This window comes from Telmatherina bonti, assembly GCF_933228915.1.
Source record: "Telmatherina bonti genome assembly, chromosome: 4".
In the NCBI taxonomy this organism is placed as follows: Eukaryota; Metazoa; Chordata; class Actinopteri; order Atheriniformes; family Telmatherinidae; genus Telmatherina; species Telmatherina bonti.
The window spans coordinates 12,120,381-12,145,220 of NC_136622.1; the positions used below are offsets into that span (position 1 = coordinate 12,120,381).

General features: G+C 37.3%; 1 protein-coding gene across 1 annotated transcript in view; it reads left to right on the forward strand.

Moving 5' to 3' along the window:
- The window catches only part of LOC306755101 (copine-9-like), a 119,341-nt gene that overhangs the window by 9,276 nt on the left and 85,225 nt on the right, over positions 1-24,840 (forward strand). The window contains exon 3 of the mRNA XM_079239356.1: positions 20,169-20,215. Coding sequence (XP_079095482.1) covers positions 20,169-20,215 — 47 coding nt within the window. The remainder of the gene's footprint in view (positions 1-20,168; positions 20,216-24,840) is intronic.

The window sequence follows — 24,840 nt, forward strand, 5'->3', positions numbered from 1 at the left end:
CCCTCCCTGAGCCGGGTTCTGCTGGAGGTTTTCTTCCTGTTAAAAGGGAGTTTTTTCCTTCCCACTGTCGCCGTGTGCATGCTCAGGATGGGGGATTGGATCAAAGTCATGATTCAATGCAATCAGTTGGTTTTTATTATAGATTATCTATAAATTGGCTTGAAATGATGTGTATGTAAAGTGCCCTGTGACAACATTGTTTTGAAGTGGAGCTATACAAATAAAGCTGAATTGAATTGAATTAAACCAAAAGCTCCAAACTTGTTTACCTTGAGGACTCCGTTCATACAATTACCAAAAGGCTGTGGACCCCACCAATCTGCTTTGTGCTGAAACCGTATTTGGCTTTATGATTTCCTTAGTTTCTTATCACAAGTGATCCAATACGGTTGAATTCTGCATTGTACTTTGATAAAACCAAAGTTATGGTAACTATCATCACATAGCCTTCATCATCTGCATGGTGGCAGTTCTTGGACATGTTTTATTTTTGAAAAGCTGTTAAATCAATCAAGGTTACCAAACCACACATAAACCACTCCAGTACTGTAGCACCACCCTCTTTACTGATCTCACTAAATGGGTTAAAGCTGTTTAGATGGACATGGTGTGGCCTACTGAGTAGTTTTTTAGTTTTGACTCAGGATCTATGTTTTAGTATATTATTGAATATCAGATTGTGAAGACCCCCATTTACGTTGAGGTCCGTTTATAAAATGAGAGTTTTCCGGCTCCAAAATGCCAGTTCCATGTTAAATATCTAAACGATAACGAATATATTATATGAAGATCTTGTCTCTTTGTGGAGATGGTCTTAACTTTTAACAGGTTCTAGTCAGTAAGTCAGTCACATGAACACTTTGTGCTCATTGTCGACCCCAGGCTGGGTACCACTGATAGACAACTTGTACTATGTCCATAACAACACCTTCACAACACAGACATGTGAAACCGTGTCGTTTACTTGAGTTTCAGACTAAATTGTTGGAACGGCCGCATTTCACTTTCAGTCTCAGTGTCATTGGTTTTAGTAAAGTTGGTGAGATAAAAATACTGTTTAGGTATTTTTGATTGATTAACAGCTGCGTTAATATATATAACAGCAGATATATATATATATATATATATATATATATATATATATATATATATATATATATATATATATATATATATATATATATACATACATATATATATATACATATATATATATATATATATATATACATATATATATATACATATATATATATATACATATATATATATATATATATACATATATATATATATATATATATATATATATATATATACATATATATATATATATATATATATATATATATATACATATATATATATATATATATATATATATATATATATATATATATATTTTTTTTTTTTTTTTTTTTTTTTAACATTTCAGCATCGGTCCGACTGGTAAAACTGGGTGGATATTTATTTCTGGCTGTTTGTGCATGATGTGTGTATGAGTGTTAGAAGGAAGAGGGAGTCGTGGGTGGGTGTGGAGTGTTTACCAACAGTGGAGAAGCAATGACATGGTGTTCGAAGATAATGCATGAAAAGCAATGTGCAATACTTGCAGGGTTGAAGTAATGCAAGAAGGATGTCCTATCACATCATTCATCACCACCAATTTGACGTCATCTGAAAAACCATCATCCAGTGGTTCACAAACAATGGTGGAAAGCTAAAACTGCTTATGTTAACTCTCCTTTTGTAAAGAAATTAATCATCTTAAATTACATGTTTTTTAGGAACAGGCATTATTTCAAGTACATCTCTGATCAATACGAGCATTTTTATTTTCTTATTTTCACATTGTGAAAGCAGTGACTGTAGAGCAAGCAGTTACAGAGAAAAGAGAAGTAAAATATTGTCTTTGCTTGATTTTTTTTAATGCTAATCCTAGATTATCACACTGTAAAAAAAAAGAAAATGTTGAGTGAACTTAAAATTTCAAGGCAACAAACTTAGATAAAATTTTAAGTTGAACAGCTAAACAAAATATTTTAAGTTTTGCTTTTGATTTCACTCAGCTCTAAATTAGGATTTTTTACAACTCAATTGTAAGTTCCACTAAATTAATATTTTATTAATTAACCAATTTTTTAACTAATTTTATATTGTAATAACTTTTCATCTTTACTTCTGGTAACTGTTCCACAAGTTTTACTAATTTACAAATGTACATGGTTATAACATTTAATCCTTACTTGCTCTAACTCTTTCATAAATTGTAATTATGTATCATTTTATACTGTAATAACTCAAATTCTGTCACAAAATCCACTTGAATTTGTTTAAGTTAGTATGGCAGAATAATTTAGGAGTAATTTAAAATTGCACACTGCTGTAGTTTATAATGTAACGCAATTTCATAATTTAATTTCAATAACTTCTAATCAAATGCATAAATAACTAGAGATGCAACATACATCCTCAAAACCTTAGTTTTATTTAAACTAGCGGCATTGAATCCCTTCCAACGTGGGCGAGGCAAATAAAAAAACAGCTTGCGCTTTTATAAATATAAGAAAAATGAAAGACAACTTGTGGTCATAAAAAAAGAACAGTTGGACAGTCCTATGCAATCTTGGAAGATGTGATTTCAAAGCCCTGATGGTTCTGAAAGTGCAGCAGTTCCTGTGTTTGCAAAGCCACGTTGACCCTCCATGATGTAGCCGATAATGTTTCAGCTGAACAGCTTCCATGGCGTTGGTAAACTTGCAGAACTTGAACTGCATTCATTTCAATCTGAAAAACAAAGATGACAATTTGCTGGGAATTAGTGTGGCTGTCAGCTGCAATGTTATACGTTACACATAACATGTTATAAATTTAATGACAATGCAAACACTAGACTAGACCCTTGAGCTGAAAAGAGTACACATTCAGTGTTTTTATTTTTAATACATTTTGCTGCAGTAAACATTAATGACAAATAACATTTATTATTTAAGGTTATCAACCTATATCTATACCTAAACCCAACACCTACATCAGATTAGGTTAAGAAAGTCAGCAGTCAGTATAAAACAGGGCAGTCAATTAAATGTATTTCAATGCTTTTAAACAGAAGGACAGTATATCCAAGCCTGGGAGTCCACAGTGGGTCATAGTACAAATATTTAAACCTTTTTTTAATCAAAAGCAATGTAGTAAATTCGAGGTAGGCCTAAATTATGACCAACACAATATTTTAAATAGGTAGATTGTCCTTTCCTGCCATTACACTATAATAATTTGATCAACTCTGACATGACTTACATCTTATCATTTTAATATGTAAATAGTAGTAGCATGAAGTGTTTTATTGAACTTGGCATGATATAAATATTACTACAAAGAGGTGTTACACAAACTGCTCCATGTTGTCCTGCTACTTAGTACATGAAACATCAGCTAATGTGTTAGCATTAAACCCCTAATGGCAACTCCTTTAGCTGCAGCAAGTAGGCGAGCATGAATTTACTGAATACTAACCAGAAGAAGCTAACATGTCTTGTCCTGTTTGAAAGGTATCAGCCCAGATAAGCTAGCTGCTAACTCATACAGCAGTTCTGCTAACCGCTGCTGAGTTTGTGTTTAAATGCTGAAAATGTGTAGGTTACCTCCGCCATAAATCTACAACACACTACACAACACTAATCAACAATTCCCATACCATTTAAACTTAATTTAGATCAAAAGTTACCTGCGTGGAGTCCAGCTCGAGGCAGCACAGACAAGTGAGACTTCAAGTGAAAATTGCAAACTCAAAAAGTTGGGTTTTCCGCATTTTACAGCAAAGAAATTAAAGTTAGCAGAACTGTTGTCCCTTGTATTGAACTCCAACTTAAAGTTATAATTTTTAACGATTCGCCTATTCTATTCTATTCTATTCTGCAGTCATTTAGCAGACGCTTTTATCCAGAGCGACTTACAGACATGATCATACCACGATAGGCACATCGGGGGGCGACTTTAAGGTTCAGTGTCTTGCCCAAGGACACTTCGGCACATAGTCAGTGGAAGCTTGGAATCCAACCTCCAACTTTCCAGTTACAAGCCTAATTGTTTTGGAGCAAACAACTTGCTTGTTTAGTTGTGATTACTAACATTATTGCTTTAAATACAGTACAAGATGAAAATAAAATAAAAAAGGGCAGGGTTAAAGCGGTGATGTTCATTCTACTCAGCTGAAATCTGTCCTAAATGGTTTCACAAACTCTCTCAAAAGTTCCCAGTACAGATCAAACTTATGTTGTTCAAGTCTCATAATGTATCAGATTTTTTTCCATCACACAAATATCATGGACAACATTACAGTCTTTAAAAGTGGGGGCTTTATCTTTAAGCCACATCTTAATTTTTTTTTTTTTTTTTTTTTTTTTAAATAAACATTAACTAATAACCTATATTACCAATACTGGTAAAAATTGGTAATCAGCCATTACAAATTAATATCATCCAATATTTTCATATCAGTGCATTTCTATACGCTTCCTCATAGACATCCCCACTATGTGTTAAGTATTCCAGAGGTTGGACAACCTGCAAAGACAGGGGGCAGGTTGTTGAAAGCAGGTTTACAAGTGAAAGAGATGAGCAGTGATTAAGATAAAAATACATTGCTTTAACACTGAAGATTGGTTAGAAAATATGTGAAAACATGCTACTGCCTCTTTCAGACTTCTTTTTAACTTAGTCATAGTGAAATATTTTAATGTTGTTCACCAAAATGTTCACTGGAAATTTCAGCGACTACACTATTCACAGTGCCGGAATAAATCTAACATGTCGTTCTCAATTTGATACCATAAACTTAGAACAGTTGTTTGGATGTGTCGCTGCTCACAGTTATCCACAGGTGTTTACAAAATCTAACCAGTCATCTGGTTTCCAAAACTGGACTCTACCATGTGACTGTAAAGTCTCAGCTGCTGGATATTTGGCAGCAGAGTTACTCGGGACTAAACTTCATGCCAGTAATAAGAAAGCAAAGCTTGACAGAAAGGAGGTAATAAACAGTGTTGGTGCCTTACAATAAAAGGAGGCTACACTCAATTTGTCATTTTCAATGTTTTAATCAAAGTGAACACACATCGTCTGAGGCAACACTGATGATTGTGGAAAATTCTAAATAAGGTGACAAATAGACGGGGAGCAAAAATAACACAACATGCAATCAGGTCAGAGACAGTGTGTTGCCATCAGAAAACTGCAGGTGATTTAGGCACTATTAATTTAGTTCAGGAGCTACTAGTGGGTCCAGGGTAAAGGGATTAATAGTATCACAGAGCCCTGTCAGGAGCTGGGAAGATATATAATAATGTTGTTTTCCACCAGCCAGCACATTCCTAACATCCTGTTCTTCATTGCCACCATTTTCACAAAGGAAGACTTGTAATAGTAAAGCACACGATGAAGCACCGAGATCCAAGTTTAGATTCTAATATTCACAAAATATGTCTGAAAGTGTGTTTTACTACATTTAGAAATTAATGTCAAGAACATAATTTGCTGCCTAGAGTGATCAGCGGCATCTGTATGCATAGAGTAACTGTTGATAACAGCATGATGTTATCCTCGGTCAAACAGAGGACTGGATATAAATTTTACATTTTTTGTTCTGTTTTATTGGAGGTTACTCAGTCGTAGTATTGGACACAACATTTTTGGCACTGGGAATTGAATTCCCTGTGTTTCCCTGCAGCAACACATCTGATTCAAATAAATGGATCAATAGCAGACATGCAGCTGACAGCAAGCTGTTGGAGATTCATTTTGTTTGAATCATTTGTGTTGCTGCAGGGAAACAGCCAGGAGCCCCCGAGGACTGGAGTTGATCCCAGCTGTAGGAAATCTAATAATCTTGATCAGTGTTCAGTTTAATAGCAAATCTGATTTAGTCTAGCAAGTTTTGAAACTCAACTGCCCCTCAGCTTTTGTTGTAATTGAATAATCTGAATCATTTGATTTTTAGTATACCTTGAGTTGACTAAATACAATAATGTAAACATGTAGATCAACAGTAGATTTAGTCAACTGTGAGATCAAGTTTATAACGTATAAGGCAATGCATAACTTTAACGTTTTCTTTGGGCTTCTGAAGTCAAACTTATTATATCATAGTGTAATGACAAATCATGTAACTTGCTATGGACCGCTGTCAGTAGCTTATTATTGCCATTTCAACATAGCCTGAATTTTTCCTGTAACGCCTGTTATGTTTCTAATATTTCCAGTTGTTGATTTACCATCTCAGATTAGTGGTGACTTCTCTGATCAGTATATGTGTTAATATAACAACTGTGGCATCTCTAAGCTTTTTTTACCTTGCAAGAACACCTACAACTCATGATGTCATATATTAGCCTGAGCGCACTTAGCTTTGCATGGGTTTCTGAACATTTTCAAGCCTAACATTTTACGTTTTCATCATCAAGTGTTTAGAAACAAAGTTAGCTACTGGTGTGATTTAAAAAAAAAAAAAAATCCAAATTGGGACCTATCTTGGGGAACAAAGTTGTCAGAGAATATGGGTGCTTTACCAAATTGGAGAACTTGCAGTTCTCTATTGTTGCAAGTTAAGCTTATACATTAACTATGTTGCACTGTATAAACTGTGTGTGACTTTGTATAAATATTGAGATAATGATGTTAAATGATGTTAAATAATGAATTAAATCTGATCTTGTGAGTGTTGCCCAACTTTCCATGGCAGATATACAAATGTAAGAGCTGTTGTTGCATTTTCGACTGGGAACAAGAAAAAAAAAACCAAAACTTCTGAATATAAATCTAGCACACCATGATGCAGAGACAACTTTGGTTTCTACTCATAACGGCTAACCATGGAGCTGCACCAGATCCTAGCTGTACTGGGTTGATCAGATTTCTGTTGCATTCTTCCACATCTTACTGTGAGCGATTCCTCCCATCCTACCTATCATCCCACACACACTTATGTTTTAGTTGTCATGATGGTGTGTGCTGAACCCACAATGCACTCTGTTCTGTAGTCTGCTTCCTGGAATTGGTTGGCTTGACGTGGACTAAAACCTGCATTTTAAGGGGGATCAAGTCTTCTTTGATTGGAATCAGAATTCATTTGCACACTCCCAACATCCCAAACAAAGCAGACTTTTCGAGCAAATAGTCTGGAATTCGTATCAAATGTGTTGGTGTGAATGGGCCCTTCAGTACGGACAGAATACACTGCATTATATCGCTGATCTTTAGAGCTTTGGGAAGTGACTTGTTTTTTATATGAGGACAGGAGTGTTTATCCTACACAGTTTTAGCCTTATAGACATATTTAGACATTTTTTTAACGAGTTTTTCATTCTCTCTCTGGTAGGTATGAAGGGTTCTTGTATGTTACTGCATGTCTAATAAACTTGCCCCCTATGTCTGATTGGTGAGACTGGTGGCATTTCTTTTGCAAAAACAAAACTGAACTGAATAAATGGCAGAAAGAAGCAAAGAGTCCATTTTTAGTTCTTCTTCACATATGCATACGCATAAACATACATTTTTTTCAAAAAGTACATTTATTACCCACCTCAGGTGTCTTGTTTGTCTGTCTGTTTACATGCTTCTCTCTTTCTCCCATGTGTTGCTTTTTTTTTGGCATTAGTTTAATAAAAATAGATAAAAGCAAATATCTACATGGAGGTAGATCTGTTGTGTGTTTGGCTGCTTCCTTATTGCACACAGAGATCAGTTCTTGGTGGCTCTCTTCCCAAACTTCACATCTTTCTCTACCGCTGAATTAAATCTAATTGGATCTCATTTCCACTCATTTTTGTCTCCTTTTCATTTGTTGATAAAAATACTCATAGATATAATTAAAGTTTTTTTTTTTCCCCCAAAAGGTTTTAATGCATTTTTCACTTTTTTTGTCTGTAAAAATAGTTGTTGATGAAAACAATGATGATCCACTGAATTAACATCATTCCTTATTAAGAATGCAGGTAATATATTTTGAATACAATGATTTACTTCTGCCAACTTTAGAGCATATGTGTAACGACAGAAGACAGAAAAAAAGCTAAGCTCCTGTGAATGTTGCTGCATGTTATTATTTGCGCCTTTTGAGGGATCAAAGTTAGCAATCGCTGTCAGATCCAGTCAGCAAAGACCACAGGAGGGATAACAACCCAAACATCGAAGCATATGACAGCACATTCGAGTCAAAAATAGAAAAAGCAAATTAGAGACAAAACCCAAAGCTTCCACTCTTTGATGGCACTTCATTTCAAATGAGACTTGATGATGCCCTGTGATCCCGTTACTGACATTCACCGTCATTACATGGCTGTACTCAATCCGTTTTTTAAAAGTTTTTCTGTACCTGAGATATTTAGATTGACATTAATGGATTTTTCTCAAGAACATGATAAAAGAAAGACATTTTGTTTTCCTGTGTTGCCCTTGCGAAGAGTTTTGAGCTGAAAGCGTGTTAGTTTTCATTTGCCTACGTGTTGCAGCCTTGTATAAGCATGGGCCATGATGCCAAAGCAAAACTCATCTCTTCAAGTACCTCTCCTTATCGTATTTATTGTTGACTCAGAGTTTGTCCTTGGAGCTGTTGTGTCACGTTGCCTCGCCATTGTATGAATTAACTTTGAGTTTCTCTCAGACTGCCATCAAATTAGCTAACGTCTCTGTATCCACCCTCACACAGACGGATGATGAACAGATGCAACATATGTGTGCCTCTTTGTGAAGCGAAGAGCGGCTGAGATGCTATACAAAGATTTTTTATTTTCTTTTAGGTCAGCCACAAGAAAATTAAGTTGAGAAGATTTTCCTTTTGGAAACAGAGAATGTTGTTTTTTTTTTTTTTTTTTTTTATTTAATTAAATTTTTTTTTTTACGTGTCAATTCTTTTCTTGGTGTGTACACGAGCATCTGTCTTACTTTTTTATTTAAACTGCTGTAGGGTGACCCTAGGGATGTCCTGAGAAAAATTAATCAGTTAAGGACTCTATATCTCTGGCAGTATTAACCTTGCTAGATCGCCATGGTAACATACTGAGTACAGGAGCCAACTAGAGTTTTAGATTAAATTGTCTGTAAACAAAGGCATCCTTTCACTTATTGTCAATATCCTGATAATTTCTCCTAGAGTGACTAAATTTCATGTAAACAACATTTATTGTTTTTGGATAAAACTATTAAATCTGTGTTTACAGTTGACTGTGGGACCAAACTGAAAGTGTTTGAAATAAATATAAATTTTGTCCAGTGCTATCTAGTTTGGGAGGTTTTACATATCTATAATCTCAAACTCAGACCATGTTTTTTGTTCTTGCGTGAACTAACATAATATCGGCATTCAAGCAACATTTAAGTACCTATTCTCTGTGATGGACCTTGAAAAGGGGAGTTTGGAGCTTTTCTCCTTTTGTTCAGCAGTGTCATGTAGTTAACAACGTTGATATTAAGCATGAGTGACTAAGTGAAAAATGCCACAGCCACATGTTGTAGCCATTGCAGAACTTTTAGACATTGTAGATAAATGTACCTGTGATGATATTTCTTGTAGGACTGGGCTGATTCAGAGAGACTTAGTCTCTCATCTTCCTGTTTTGGTCTTGCAGTGTGCAGTAATAACAGTCCAGCTCTCTCTCAGGTTTTGAAGTAACTCTTAAATTGTTTTAAGTTTTGATTTTCATTAGCCATTTTATTTGCTTTGATGCCATATGGATGATCATTAAACTGGCTGGACTTATTGCAAAAAGAATTTAATAATTCTAATAATAAATCACTGGTTGGTTTTCCGCCGACACTGATGTAAGATGTGCCACGTTGGAAGGTATCCATGCATGCTTTGTACCAATTTACAGCATCTATCAGGTGTCACTTTAGAAAATAATGATGGATGTTTCACTCATACAAAAAGCTCCTTTCATACACGTTTTATCTTGACATGAGTTGCTTGTGTTCATATTTTGAACCTTAGCATGATTTTACCCAGTATAGTGTTGACAAGATTTTAATATTCCAAGCATGCATGACCTCAGCCACATAGATGTTGCCCTTGGAGAGATGCAAACAGCCTCCGTGCAGTCTTCTGTGCGAGTTAAGTCCCCTTTTATTTGAACAACAGCACGTAATAAACAACTGAAATCCATGACGGGATAATGGGGTCAAAGAAATAAAAGCAAGCTTTGTCATTTCATTAAAGAGAAAAAATGCTGCTTGAGATATAATGTTGCATAAAGATTCAATGTTGATTTCCAACAGTCATGATGATGCATAACTTACATAGCTTTTATATATAATTCTTTCACAAATTTAACTGCCTAGTTCAGTTCAAATTTTAGTGAATGAATGAATATATAAATAAATAAATAATCGGGACGCCATATCATTTAGAAAAGATCAAAGAAAAATAAAAGCAATCTTCACAAAAGCAGCTTCACACACTCGTTTTGCAGCTCTTGAGGCTACACATAGGAATCAGCTTGCTCTTTTATTTCTGTCCATCAGCATCTAAACTGCTACCGGGCTTCCATATGAAACATCCCACTTCTCTTATGTAACATCCTTTGCCAGTGGATTACTGGCATTTTCCATCCACATGCATCTGTGTTTCATGCCATTAAATTCTGTAGGAGAGGCAGCCTCCCTACTCCCACCACATCAGGAGCAGTTAAAAGTAAAATCAATGATTGAATAATATACAGTATGATCACTCATTGCAGTCTCTCAACACGTATAAGTGACTCGTGTTTTTTTTAGATCCAATATAACATGTCATATTTCCTTTATATATATTTGGGTGTATCTGTGTGAGGACAATGACTTACTGATAGGGTGGTGTCTATGTGTGGCTTCAGTAATGCAGTTTTCTTAAGTCCTGTTAAGGATCTACCTTATAAGAAATCATGTAATGAAGCATATAATTAAGAATCAAGTCACTTTGGGAGTTTTTATTACTCAGTTCTATTACAAATTTTGTGCAAAAGCATCAGGAAACTTGCTTCTATCAGTCAAAAATGAATAAAAATCAAACTTCTTTTTTTGTGTTGGTATGTTCTTCATCCACATATATATTTTTATAGCTTCTACTTCTATCTGGGGAAGTTCAATAAATGTTTGATGATGTAGGTGAGTAAAGGCAAGGCCTGAGTCATGCCTTCTAAAGAAAAGGTCACTGGTCTTTAATTATCCTTTAGGTTTCCTAATGAGATTTGAAAAAGGTGAGAAATCCCACTTGATTCAAACATTCATGGTCCCACTTACTACAACCAGGGTGTTTATTAACCACAATTACTTCAAAATGTCCAATGGAAATAATCAGAATAGTAATATACAGCTGTTACATGCTTAAATTTAGCTCCTTCTCTTTATCTAAGCATGAATCCAGATATGAATCATCAGAAAAATACAGGTGAAATGATATAGTTACGTAAATACTTCCGTTCAAAGGACTTTTGAAAGCCAAATCTTTCTCCTAACTTTTTTCTTTCATTTCCAATTCTTCTTTTCAAATTATGATGTGTAGTTATCTGACTCAGTCAGACAAAGCAGCAATACCAGTTAAAAATGTCCTTGGGTGAGATTATCATCACCACCCAATGAGTTCATCAGTGTGTGGGTATGACAGGAAAAGCTCTCAATATGTAAAATGAAGAAAGTGCTATGCAAGTGGGTGAATGTGGCTTGAAGTACAGATCACTTCAAATGGACTAGAAAAATGATATAGCAATGAGTTTTGTCTATAGAACAACTGTACAAAATCCTGGGATAAAAGCAAGAGAATTTGTTTATTTTACTGCTGTAAAGACGCATCACTGCAATCAATCTTTTACTGTCATAAAGCAAGTTTATTTCCGTTTTAATGTGCCATGTTTGTTAGGAAGATGCATTTGTGGGATGAGCAGCAGCGCTGAGGATGTGGGAAAACCTAATTCTGCTACTGACTGTTGTTTCGTGTCTTCTATTGGATTTGATAAATGACGTCTGAAGAAAAAGTACATGTAACATTTCATATATTTAACAAACAGAGGCTTCAGTAACATGTGGAAGAACAATGCAACGTCTCAGGAGGCTACAATTTAATAATTGAACGGTCGTCTGGATATTCAATGTTGCTTTTTTTTTTTCTTACTCTGTGGCTGCTTTTATACTACTTCAAAATTCATTTAGTGTAGATTAATTCAAGTAATCAAACACATTTATTTGCAATATTTGTCAAAAAAGACAAAGGCTGCACGGTGGCACAGTGGTTCGCACTGTGGCCTCACAGCAAGAAGGTCACTGGTTTGATCCTTGGCTGGGGAGGGGTTTGGGCAGTGGCCTTTCTGTGTGGAGTTTGCATGTTCTCCTTGTGTATGCGTGGGTTCTCTCCAGGTACTCCGGCTTCCTCCCACCATCCAAAGACATGCATGTTAGGTTAATTGGTTACTCTAAATTGCCCCTAGGAGTGAGTGTGAGTGGTTGTTTGTCTCTCTGTGTGGCCCTGCGATGGACTGGTGAGCTGTCCAGGGTGTACTCTGCCTGTCACCCAAAGCCAGCTGGGATAGGCTCCAGCTTCCCTGTGACCCTGAATTGGATTAAGCAGTTTAGAAAATGAATGAATGTCAAAAAAGAAAGAAATTCAACACATTTTAAACATATTCTATTATTGTCTTTATATTTTTCATGAAATCTACGAGAAACTGTGTTCGTAACACTTAGGAACAAAAACTAGTGGCTTTTTTCTCCTCTTCTCATCTGGGCTGGGCTAAGATGTTTAAGCGTTACTAATATATTTTAACCTGCTTTAAACAACTTACATTTGGAGAAAGTCTTGTTTAGGCCTTATTTGTTCTCGTGTCCATGAAACCAAAATGTTTCCAAACACTAGTCTTCTGCGAGCAGCAACAAGAATTTTTCTGTTCCTGCCCTACTTTGCGTCTTCATTTTGGTCATTTACATAGGAAACAAAAGTATTTGAACATTCAGAAATTGTAATTGAATCTGCACTTGTTACAATGCATCAATTAAATAGTGGATTGGCCATATACAGCCTGGCACTTCCTTTTCAAGCTGGTCACCAACTTAACCGCTTCGTGCACATTCACAACAGCCTCTTTGATTTCAGTCCTAGTCTGTTTGCTTGTAAAGTCTGCTTTGTTTGGGGAAATGTGAACGCACAAAATGAATTCTGATTTGAGATCAAAGAAGCAGACTTGGTCTGCCTACAACCGGAGATCTCAGTTTATATGTAGTGGATCAAATACAGGAAGTGGACGACAAAACAAAGTGCATTGTGGTCTCTGGTTAATGTGTACAGTCTTTACCTGCATCATGTGTAAACACAACCAAAACATGCACGCATGTGCGATAAAAGACAGTTCTGGATGGGAGAAATACCTCATAGTCGGATGTGGAAGAATTTGGTCAAACTTCTGATAGAAACCTGATCAACCAGACCACCAGAATCTGATGCTGTGCCATATTTTCTTGCCTCTGGTGGGGAGTGATACACATTGTTTTTTAAAAGGTCCGATTCATTTCAGAAGTTCAGTGTGGACACAAACTCAGTCCAGAATAATGTCATTTTATCTTGTTGTCCTTCAACCAAAAAGTTGGAGCGTTGATTCCAGGCATCAGCTGTGACTATATGCCTGACAATCTTTGGGAAAAACACTAGACACTGAACCCTGCAACTGCACTGTATTTTTGAGGAGTCTGTGGATATATGGGATAGCCACTGACTGGGAAGTATCAATATCGCTCTTTTTTTAAATTTGCATCCATTTTATGGAAAGTTTCAGTTTGTCCAGTGAGGGAGAGGCCACGCAGCCCACACCATCACACTGCCTCCACCAAAAGCTCCCTATTACCTCAGCAATCAGCATAGCGTTCTCTGTTTCTTCTCCACTCTACAATCCGACAGCTGTAGGCAGAATCTGGACTCATTGCTGAACAAAACATTCCTCCACAGTTCCGGATTACGGTGCACGTTTTGCTGACACAGCTCAAATGGGTTTGACAAAGAAGGGCAGCCGTGACAGTCCTATGAAGCCAGACATTTGCTACATACAGTCTGTGACAGATTGGTTATTGTCCTGTAAACCTTGACTGCGGATCTGTGGACGACTACTTATGTGTAGACAGTCCTCTGATGGCGTAGTCCTCTCAGGAAACCAACTTGAGCCTGTTTCTGCCGGCTGCCAATCAAAAGAGTAACTAGATACACTTAATAGTTACTTCATTCAAAAAGTAACTAAGTTGCCTTATAGATAGAAAGATAGATAGATAGATAGATAGATAGATGTAATCAGACACATTTGTTCAATTTATAATAAATTCTGTGGGTTTTTTTTCAATTAACACCTTATATAAAATATATTGCTAATGAAGTGGGTTAAATCAAAGAATTTCAAACTGTAAAAGAAGAAATGAAATAAATAAATAAAGCTAGATTTTTCTTTTTTTTTTTGATCAGGGGAGGGGTCTTTATGGTGAGACCTGCTCCTTCTCCTACTCTTGATAATATTTTTATTTACATATTTCATTGGTTATGTCCTGTAACTTTGTCTCTTTGTTGGGTGAACTTGTGCATGTGTTTTGGCAGAGGTGTGCCAGGGCAGATTGCCATGGTAACCAAGGCAACGGGACTGTTGCGTTCTCTGCGAGAGAATCGTAATGGCTTCACAGTGTGAGAACAGGAAGCTCCAGTAACCCGTGACTGGCGATATTTACAAGCAACGTCGCAGAAAAACAAACCCAGTAAGCTGGTGTGGTAACACCCCATCATGTTGTGCTGGAAGAATCCCACTACTGGCCAAAAATGATTGATTTACCCAGTAATGGACAAGCGCACCACTGGGTAACGCTGAGTTACTTTATTTAAAGAGTAATGCATTACAGTTTTAGTTACTGATAAAACTAACAGTGTCACAGCGCTGATCTATACGCACAGGTGCTGCTAATGAAGCACCAATCAGGCACTTGATTGTCAGCACCGGGGGTACCACAAACTCAAACTAGTCATCAGCAGCAGGATAAGCTGTTTACTCTTGGCAGAGAAGATTTGGCAAGTTTTCCATGAGCTCAATCCACACAAATCCATTTTCCTTAATGTGGCACCATTTGATAGGAAATATAGAGAAAATTGACTCAGTGTGTGTGTGTGTGTGTGTGTGTGTGTGAGAGAGAGAGAGAGAGAGAGAGAGAGAGAGAGTGAAAAATTCCTCTTTACAAACAGTGAAAACTAGTTTGTATGTAACTTTGGGTAGTTGCATATTAATTGTGTATTGAAATATACACCTAAATAGCTAAACAATACACACACATACACAAAAATCACAAATGACATTACATAAAAGACATTCCGCGACACATTCTGCACAAATTGTTCAATTCTCGTGTCCAAATGGCCTGACGCACACAGCCAAAACTGCACTTTTGCTCAGATCAGTTTACAACGGCTCAAGAGGTTTTCAGACTCTTTATGCTTCTGGGAGTCTCGCAGCGTCAACGGTGTGTTTAAGTACTGGTAGAAAGCTCGTTCATCTGGGATTTTCTATTTTTCCAAGTGGGAAAGATTTTGTCTTTGACATCTTTTTCAAAAGGGTAAAAAAATATTTATTTTTATAGGCTCAAGCAAAACAGAAGATATGTTGATTAATAAGCTTTATTATATCGTCTGTGTTTTTAAGATCCATGTTAACCTACTGTTCTTATCATTGTTTTGACCCCGTTCTCCATGTCTGAAACACTAAACCACATGATGCCAACTGGACTCTTAGCTTGATGTGACATTTCCTTCATGTTTGCAGAGGCCAAAACTGTTGAAAAGAAAAGCAAATGCTGATTTTTAAGAACAAGTCTGTCTATCTTCTCAAGGAGAATGAGACTGGGATTTTAAAAGTCCTGATTGGTTCAGGATACGTTCCTGGATTGGAAGTTATGGTTGCTGCTCCGCTCTGGTTCTGGAATTTGGTTTCCTGGCTTACTTGCCTGATACCTTTCTTGGCAGCAGATCAGTAGATTAGATGTGATGTGCAACTGCCCTCTCTCACCTAAATTGCTGTGTGAGAGGTGTATTTGAGAAGGATTTTTGACAGCCAACCCCCTTAAAACTAGATCCTCCACTCCAGCTGGAATGTGCAGCCTCCACATTGTGTTGGTCTAATTTCTGATATGCTTCTATTTTCATTACAGTAATCCATCCATCACTTCTCCTTCTTCATATCCTCCTTTCTCTGCCTTGTCAACGTCCCACTCAGCTTCTCTATTATTCTTGCTCCTGTTTCCACCCTGTCTTGCCCTTTTATTATCCCACCCTGTCCTTCATCTGCCCTCCTTGTGTCAGCTCCACCCCCCCCAAGCAGCTTTACATTCCCACTGCCAGATCACCCTTCATATTCACCTCACATTGAACAGCTTGTACCCTCAGTCTGTAAGAAAGCTTGTGGCATCTTGTCTGTGCCTGCTTACTGTCCGATTATATTTTCCTGCAGTGTAAGTGCAGCGTGCAGGCGCCAAGAAATCCCTAATTAGTAAAAAAGAAAAAAGTTGCTCATACAGGTGACTGACTGACGCTGTCACCTCATTTAACATCAGCAGAATGAGTCCAAGGTACTCTGTCATTTTCAGTAGGACTCATCTTATACTTTGAGTACAAACTAAACTCACAAAGGTGGTTTATTGTCTTTGTTTGCATGTGCAGTTCATATATTAGAGATTGTATTATGTTTATGTCCCATAGACTAATGATAAACTAGATTATTAAAATGTGGAAAAGTGTCACTGCTCTGATATTTGATTGGTACGCCGGTGTCATTGGGAGAGAGACGTGTTTAAATGATGCTCAATCGGCTCTAGGGGGCCCAAAGTGTGCCAAGATAATATTCTCTATCATTACCCCACCAATTGCCTATACCAGGGGCTTACACCAAGTTCTGGCCCTCCCATCTGAATGTTCCAGCTGAAACCAAAACTCATCATACCAGAAAACACTGCTTCTGCCAAGTTTTACTGAGCCTATGTGAACTGTAGCCTCAGTTTCCCGTTCTTAGCTGAGAGGTACCCGATGCAGTCCTCTGTTGCTGTAGCTCAGCCCATCTGCTTAAAGGTTCGCCATGTGTGTTTAGCGATGGTTCTGTGGTTGTAATGGGTGATTTATTTAAGTTGCTGTTGAATTTTCATCATCTTTGACCAGTCTATATTCAAATCTGACCTCAACAAAGCATTTTGGTCCAGACAGCTGCTACTCGCTGGATATTTTCCAACATTTTCCGACTGTGGTTATGTAGGAAAATCCCAGCAGATCAGTAGTTTCTAAAATACTCAGATTAGCCTCTGTGACACTAACAACTACGCCAGTTCCAAAGTCACTTATATCCCCCCTTTCTTCTCTGATGCTTAGTTTAGAGAAAGTAATAAATGTAGAAAATAAAAGATCAAGCTGCACAGAATATATTTGTATCTCCTTGTTCGGTTGAGATGCTTTTTTTATTACAGAACTCTCATACCGCTAAGCTGTGAATTTACTAAACAAGTTCATTCGATTTGTGCTCCACTCTGAATCATTCATGTTCAGGGTCTTCTCTGCCGAAAAGCGTCAGGTGTCGTAGCTGGGAGCAAGGTTCACAGGGACGTGGAATTGCCTTTTGATTTAGCTGCTGTGTGGCTGACCAGATGGGTTTCTTCCTCCCTCAGTCACTTTCCATGAAGTATGTAATCAGTCAGGATCCTCAGACATGGCAGACACTTGTGTGGCTTAACTGCAGATTAGTCTCAGTCCTGTGTTGGCCTCTGCTGCCTATCTCGGCAAACATCATGCTCTTTTGCCTTAGATCTCAATAAAGGAAAGATATAGTTTCTCTTGAAAATCTCCTCAGTACAGGTGACTTGAGAAACACAGATCCTTCTGGATTATTTGTCTTGACTCATTTTTTCTTCATAATTAAATTGGCAACAAACATATACCTAAGTCCTGATCGTATTTGCTTGTATTCATTTGTTCCTGGATGGTTAACATGAGAAAGAAAAGATTTTTTTCCTTTTGAACCCGCTGCCCAAAAGGTTTGCTGCTCCCTGCCCTTTCTCACTTATCTTCACCATGGTAATTGCTCCTTAGGAGAGAAAATTTGGTTTTAATCATATGCTGGTTCAGACAGCCAGAAGTTCATTACAGCTAATGTCCAAACTTCACACAGCCATAAAAGTGGCCAATCGTGCCTATCTCCACACAAACTGCTGAACTTGGCCAATAAATGCATCCAAAGAGAGGCTTGAGTGAGTGTTACTTAAAGTATGAAGATATGTATGGGCCAGCCATAACCTTATAATGCATTTTTTGGATTATAATTGGGACAATTGTCTATTTTCTAGTGTGGACTGTTGTACTTGATGAAACAATTGTTCTCAGGAGACCAATTCACATTGTGGAAATGTCAAATGGTAAACCACGAGTAGCTTAGAAGGGCACATGGAGAGTGCAGACCTCAGCCAAGCTCTTCCTTTCCACCCATAATGTAAAGAATCATTTTATACAGTATATTCCTGTGTCCACATTTAATTCCAGATCACTCCCAAAATGTTTTCCAAGTTAGATCAAGATCCATTCCCAGAAAAAATGACAAAAATCTTCCCAGTAGTTCTTGAATTTCCCCTCGGGGATAAATAAAGTATCTTTGATTTGATTTGTGTAAAGTTACTGACAATGTAAATAAGATATGAGTATGGTCAGTGGGTCTGATGCTTGAATCCACAATGCAGGTGACTAAATTTGTAAACCAAACATATTTATGAAGAAAGAAAAGAAGGTAAATAACAGAAAAGTCAAACAGATATTTTCATAGACTTCCACTGCTTGTGCCTCTGGTGCATTTGCAACAGATATCTATTATGATTGAAGCATAACTTTGCATAACTATGCAGTTTCACCCATTTGCCAAATTAAAGTTGCTTCTGGATCCCAAAAAGAAAGAGAATGTAAAACAGGAAAGACAGTAATGACTGAATATTGCACAAGTGGAAACTGTAAAAAAATAATTCTCACTAGTATGTTGGGTTCTTATTTGCAGTATTAATGCTAAATCTCTTTTATTTCCGCATATTGATCAAGAGCATTGCTGTGTACAAATGGACACTGGCAGCTTAGCTTCAGTTTCCATCACTACTGTTACACACGTTCCTTATATCTCAAAACAAACAACCCTTTTTAGTAAAAAAAACAAAAAAAAACAAACAAACAAACAACAAATATTTCACTTTCTAAAAGGGAAATTTTGATCGACCCTCAGTGTTGTACCTTTTCTGGTCTCGTGAGAATAAGAGAAACACAACAATATCCAAGTGAATGATGGTGCACCGCCACCTAGCGAGCTAGCTAGCATACTTTGCAATGGTGCAATCCAAGTAGGACAATAGTTACAGTTCAGATTTAATTATTGAAGCAAGTTTGGCTGGCAGCTGCAGGACATAGAAAACTTAGTTGGCTCGAGGTCCCAAATTTAGCAGATTTCATTGTAGGCATGGCATGAATCAGCAGTAGGATAAGGGTGGATCATTTACTTTGTGCACTTTTCATGTTAAAATGTGATTGGTTTTACAACATAAACGTAGACATACAGTAATCAGACATATATACATGGTCATTGGTTGGACATAAATATACATGATAATACCTATATATCTTCTTACACATGTCTACCTATTCGTTGTGCATTATGGCTCAAATCAGAGCATGTGTAGGGAAAAAGTTTTAATACCAGGCAAGTCCTTCGTTTTATAAGTAAAAGAAAAAAAAGTTTTATAAGAAAAAAATAAAATAAGTAGAATTAATGCAGTCTTTATTTAGTCCATACAGTACACCTTGTTTCCTTTTGTGTTATGACAAATAGACCCTGGCTTTTTACATAATTACACATATAAAGAGGCAGGGAGAGACCCACCTGAAGATGGTGACAGCATATCTGCAAGGCAGAAAAAGCAAAGACTGATTACTCTGCAGGTTCTGCAGGTCTACCAGGCAGGTTTCACAGCTTTTCAGCATCTATATGGTCGACTATTTCACCATATTTACAGTAACAGTTACACTGTCTCTTCCAGTTTTTAGGTACAGTTGAGCTACTAGTTGAAACTGAATAGTTTCTCTTTGTTTCCTTTTCTTCATGCTTCTCCTTTTTCTCTTCCAGTGGTCGTCTTGTATTTGCAGGCTGTGGGAACCAAAGAATGGAGAGAGGTGAGTTAAGCAACCTTTTGCTCCCAAGAGTAATATTTAATATCTTTGTCTTGCAAATAGACCTCAATTGTAAAGAAAGATTTTCATATTGATATTATAAAAAGAGATTATTAGGTTGAAATCAAAGGGGAATTTAGGAGAAACCTCTGAGAAAATTCTTGGAAAACTTTGTCATTATCTTTACTCGAAATTCATTTTAAAGCTCTACTTACCAGACACAAACCAAGTTAATAGAAGAGGTTAAAGAATGAATAAATATACTCTAATAATTGTAAACCAATTTAAACTATGCATGAAAGCAAGGAGGAACATATATATATATATATATATATATATATATATATATATATATATATATATATATATATATAATGTATGTTCTTTTTAGCCTTATTAAAAACCCTCTCCTTGACATCTTGTTGTTTCCTCTGTTGACACTGTTTTACATCAGGGTCATGTTTTGTTTCTTTCATGTATAATTCTTTCCTTTTTTTCTGTCTTTTTGACACACAGTCACATGTTCATTCCTCATGTCCTGGCTCTATTTCCCCTCATCTTTAGAAATAACATCCTGATTTTAGTCACTTTCTTTACCCATTTGAAAATTCAAAGTCGACCATTATGAGCCGTTGAGGGGTTTGTCGCCACAGATCTGCTCGTATCAAGACACCTCACACCTTTCTACTCTGTGTGGAAGGCCTAAACAAAAACACGGCAGGAATTGTGCTGCAATCAGAGGAGTAAACATCTTGCCGCCAGCTGTACACATACAGACACCTGAGCGGATAATTGGGCATGGATGGAAACCTGGCTCATGCTCTGTTTGCTTTGAATATCCTGTCCACAGTTAGTTTTACATAATGTGGATAAAATATTCAAGATATGGAGCAATAGTTAATTTATATTACATCTATGTGGAAAAATCAACAAGTAGCATTGCGTTTAGCATATCATTATCACCTGTAGCCTCTCAGTGGTATTTATTCACTATATGTTGGGTTTTTCATCTTTTTAACTTGACCCATTTTGCTGCCTCTGATTGTTCCAGCTGTGAACTGGATTGTATTATGGGCATTACTGGTGTTATTTCTCCTTGTGCAGTACACTGCTCTGATCATTAACTCACAAGCTCCTACAAATCACCAGTGATCGGTCACTGAAGAATAAACACAGCTCTGTTTGTGGGTCTGCAGGATGTAGAAACAGACCTCAGAGCACAGTTACAACAGCTCCTATATTTTTTAATGAAGTCCTGCAACTGTAACACATTAATGCTGATGTTAATATGAAAGGTTTAAAGTAATTCACAGAAATAATCATTTCATGGGTGGAAAATTAGCAGCTTTCAGTCACCAATGCAGTTGGGACGTGTTTTTAGCTTCTTCCTGTTATAAGGAAAATTTATCCAAGGCATATCCAAAGTAAACTCAGTGTTCTTCTTGTCACTGGTAAATACTTGACATTTATCTTTTTTCTCCTAACCTGTCAGGAATCGCTACATTTTATGGGACTAAAAATTACAGATAAAGGTCCTTTTTATGTATTTTTATTGAATGACAGATGCATGTAGATAACTGGAGCGGGACCTATTGATTGGAATATGAGCCCAGAACTAGATGCTTTATCCTCTTTCTGTCCCAATTTGGAAATAATAATAACAGTACAATAAAAGACTTAATGCGTCAAAGTGTTCTCAAAATGCTTGTTGGCTCTTAAACATTGTGCACAAGTTGCAAACGCTTCTGCAGACTTGCATGGATGTAAAAACAAAAAAAAAAAAAAAGAAAGAAAGAAAGAAAAATTGTACATCGCTTAGAAAAAAAAAGGTGGTGCTTTTCTTTCACATTTTGTTAAAGGAACAAATAAAGACCTTATTTTAAAGAATTTGGGATAATCTTACCATTTATCATAAGGTCTCCATGGGTTAATGGAATGTCGCCGCCGCACTGTGGTCTGTCTTGAACCTTCTACAAGATGTCAAAGACAGCTTCATTTAGAATTTTCTCATCTTTAATAAAAAGAGGACTGAAATGGTTGTGTTCGGAAATCTTACCCTTTAACAACATTTAACAACATTTAACCCATGCCCTTGGCCCTCTGGCTTTCCGGTGTTACATGAGGAAGAGGTCACAACGGCAAATTGCCCAAGTAAGTTAGCGTTTTCTTCCAAAAGACCTTGAAAAATGTATTCATCAAAACTAGATGTGACTACCTGAAGACTCATCTTTCCATCGTCTGCATCGTCTGTGCTTTAACAAGCCTCAGTAGGCATGAACACATAACTCTGGTTGTAACAGGTTTAAACTGGCTGCTTGTCCATTTTTACATTGTTTTTCTTTTTGTTTCTTTAACTTCCTTTAAAGGGTGCATTCACATCAGCTTTTTTGATTGGAATCCTAGTCCATTTGCTTAAAAGTCTGCTTCGTTTGGGCAAATGTGAACGCGCCAAACAAATTCTGATTCAGATCAAAGAAGCGGACTCAGTCCGCCTGCAAATGCAGGTCTTGGCCCATTTCTTGTGGACCAAATACAGGAAACGGACTACAAACAAATGTAGGAGGCCAAACTGGGGCTATTCTCAAGGAGTACACAGAAGGACGATCTAGTCTGTTAATGTTGAACAACTTGTAAAGACTATGAGACAAACTAGGTGGCTGAGCAGGAAATCTGAGGGATGATAAATGTGTTTGTTTTGTCTAACAAATCAAACCTCCACTGAGGACTGTCTTTCACTTCCCGGATAACCAAAAGAACCGGCCAACAAAATAAAATAAAATAAAATAATATAATGTCCTATTCTATAGTATGATCCCAACAGGACATGTCCTGATGCTTTCCTAGTAACTTAAAGTCACAAACTTTACAGGAGGCGAACACATCACAGTATTTCACATTCATTAATAACAGTTACAGTTTTCCCCAGAGTCACAACCACTCTGCATTAGATTTTTAGCAGAGCTCTTGCAAAATCACTGCAAAACAAAATCACAATCAGCAATGCAATTAGTCCCAGAAAATTATCGTCCATGAAGGGAAACAAGAGCTCCTGAAATAAGGCAGTTCCTTCTGTTCAAAGTGTGTCCACAAAATCAAGGTCTCATGTGGCAGGGAACTGATAACTACTCACGGTCTCTGAGGAGGTCCACGTGAGGAAAAAGGGTCGAGAGAGGGAAGTGGGAAAGAATGACGAGAAAAGAGCCGTTCTTGAAGTTTCCCCGACTGATGCGCGACTCTTCGGTTGCAGCAACCTAATCCTGAAACACGCTGCCACACTCCGAGTGAAAGATTTCAAATGTTAACTCGGGGTCTTGAAATATGCAGCGCCAACCTCTACGAGCGCGGCGTACTCCTTTACCATGCAGCCAAGGACGAGGACCAACTACGACCAACACCGACCAGGGAATCCGTCTTCTGGATGGCAGTCTTCCTCCTTTTGCTGCCAAACGGCACTCTTCAGGACCACCACTGTGATTTCAGAGTCTTTTTAACTTCTACGAACGTCCACCAAAAAGGAAGAGACGTCTTCTCCTCTTTCTCTTTCCGTACACCTCTCCAGAGATTCCAGCTCACCCTTCCCTTCTCTACTTGGCCCCTCCCTCTTTGTCTCTGACCGTTCTCAGTGATCATCCACACAAAGTCACTTCCTGCATTTGACATAGCATTACATTGTGGGATGCAGTCAGGTTAAGGGTCCTCTGCCTCGTCTGTTGTTCATACTGCGCCTATTGCATTTCAGAATGCTTGAAGACAAAATAAAAAACCCAAAACAACGATAGTTTCGTCTCCATGTTTAGCTTGCAACTGGAAGAAACAGAATTTTTGTCTTCGCGCGGGTCTTGTCCTCTCTTTAGCCTAATACTATTGAAGCGCCGCCTTTGGTGAGAATGGGGATATATTATTCTAATGGTTTGGCTCGTTTGACCAAAAGTGTAACAACAAAGCGATCTCAGTCCGCATGGATACACCCCTCTACAACTGAACCGAGTCCCTAATGGGACTGAGTCTAGTGGACTATCCTGATGTGAATGCACATCAGGTACAACATGATACATGGTACAACACCTAGCTACTTAATGAAGCTGCTCCACTTATATAATCCCAAAAGAGCTTTGGAATCATCTAGCCAGATGCTCTTGGTGCAGTCGAGGTCTCATTAAAAGCACGGGGGATTGAACTTTCACCTTGGCAGCCTCTAGACAGTGGAATAATCTGCTACTCAATATTTGCACTTCAGACCCAATACAGTCGTTCAGTTCCCATCTGAAAACTTGTTTTGTAGTCTTGATTTTTTTTTTTTTAGTCTGAGTGAAGTTTGAGTCACATTAGGTTTTTATGCTGTGGTGTCTCTTATTTTTGTTTTTTGTTTAGTTTTTGTTTTTAGTACTTTTACTGTGTCTTTTTGTTATTATGTTTCATTTCTTCTTCATTTATATGAACTTGTGAAGCACCTTGGTCAACCCTGTTTGTATGTTTTAAATGTCTTATAAACATACATTTGACTTTTGGATTTTCTCACTTTATATTTTTGCAAGAATCTCTGCTTTATAATGAGGCAGACTGCAGCCACTTTTAATGGCCAGCTGTTCCATTCAGTTCCTAGCCATGTCTCCTCAAGGTCCATGGCT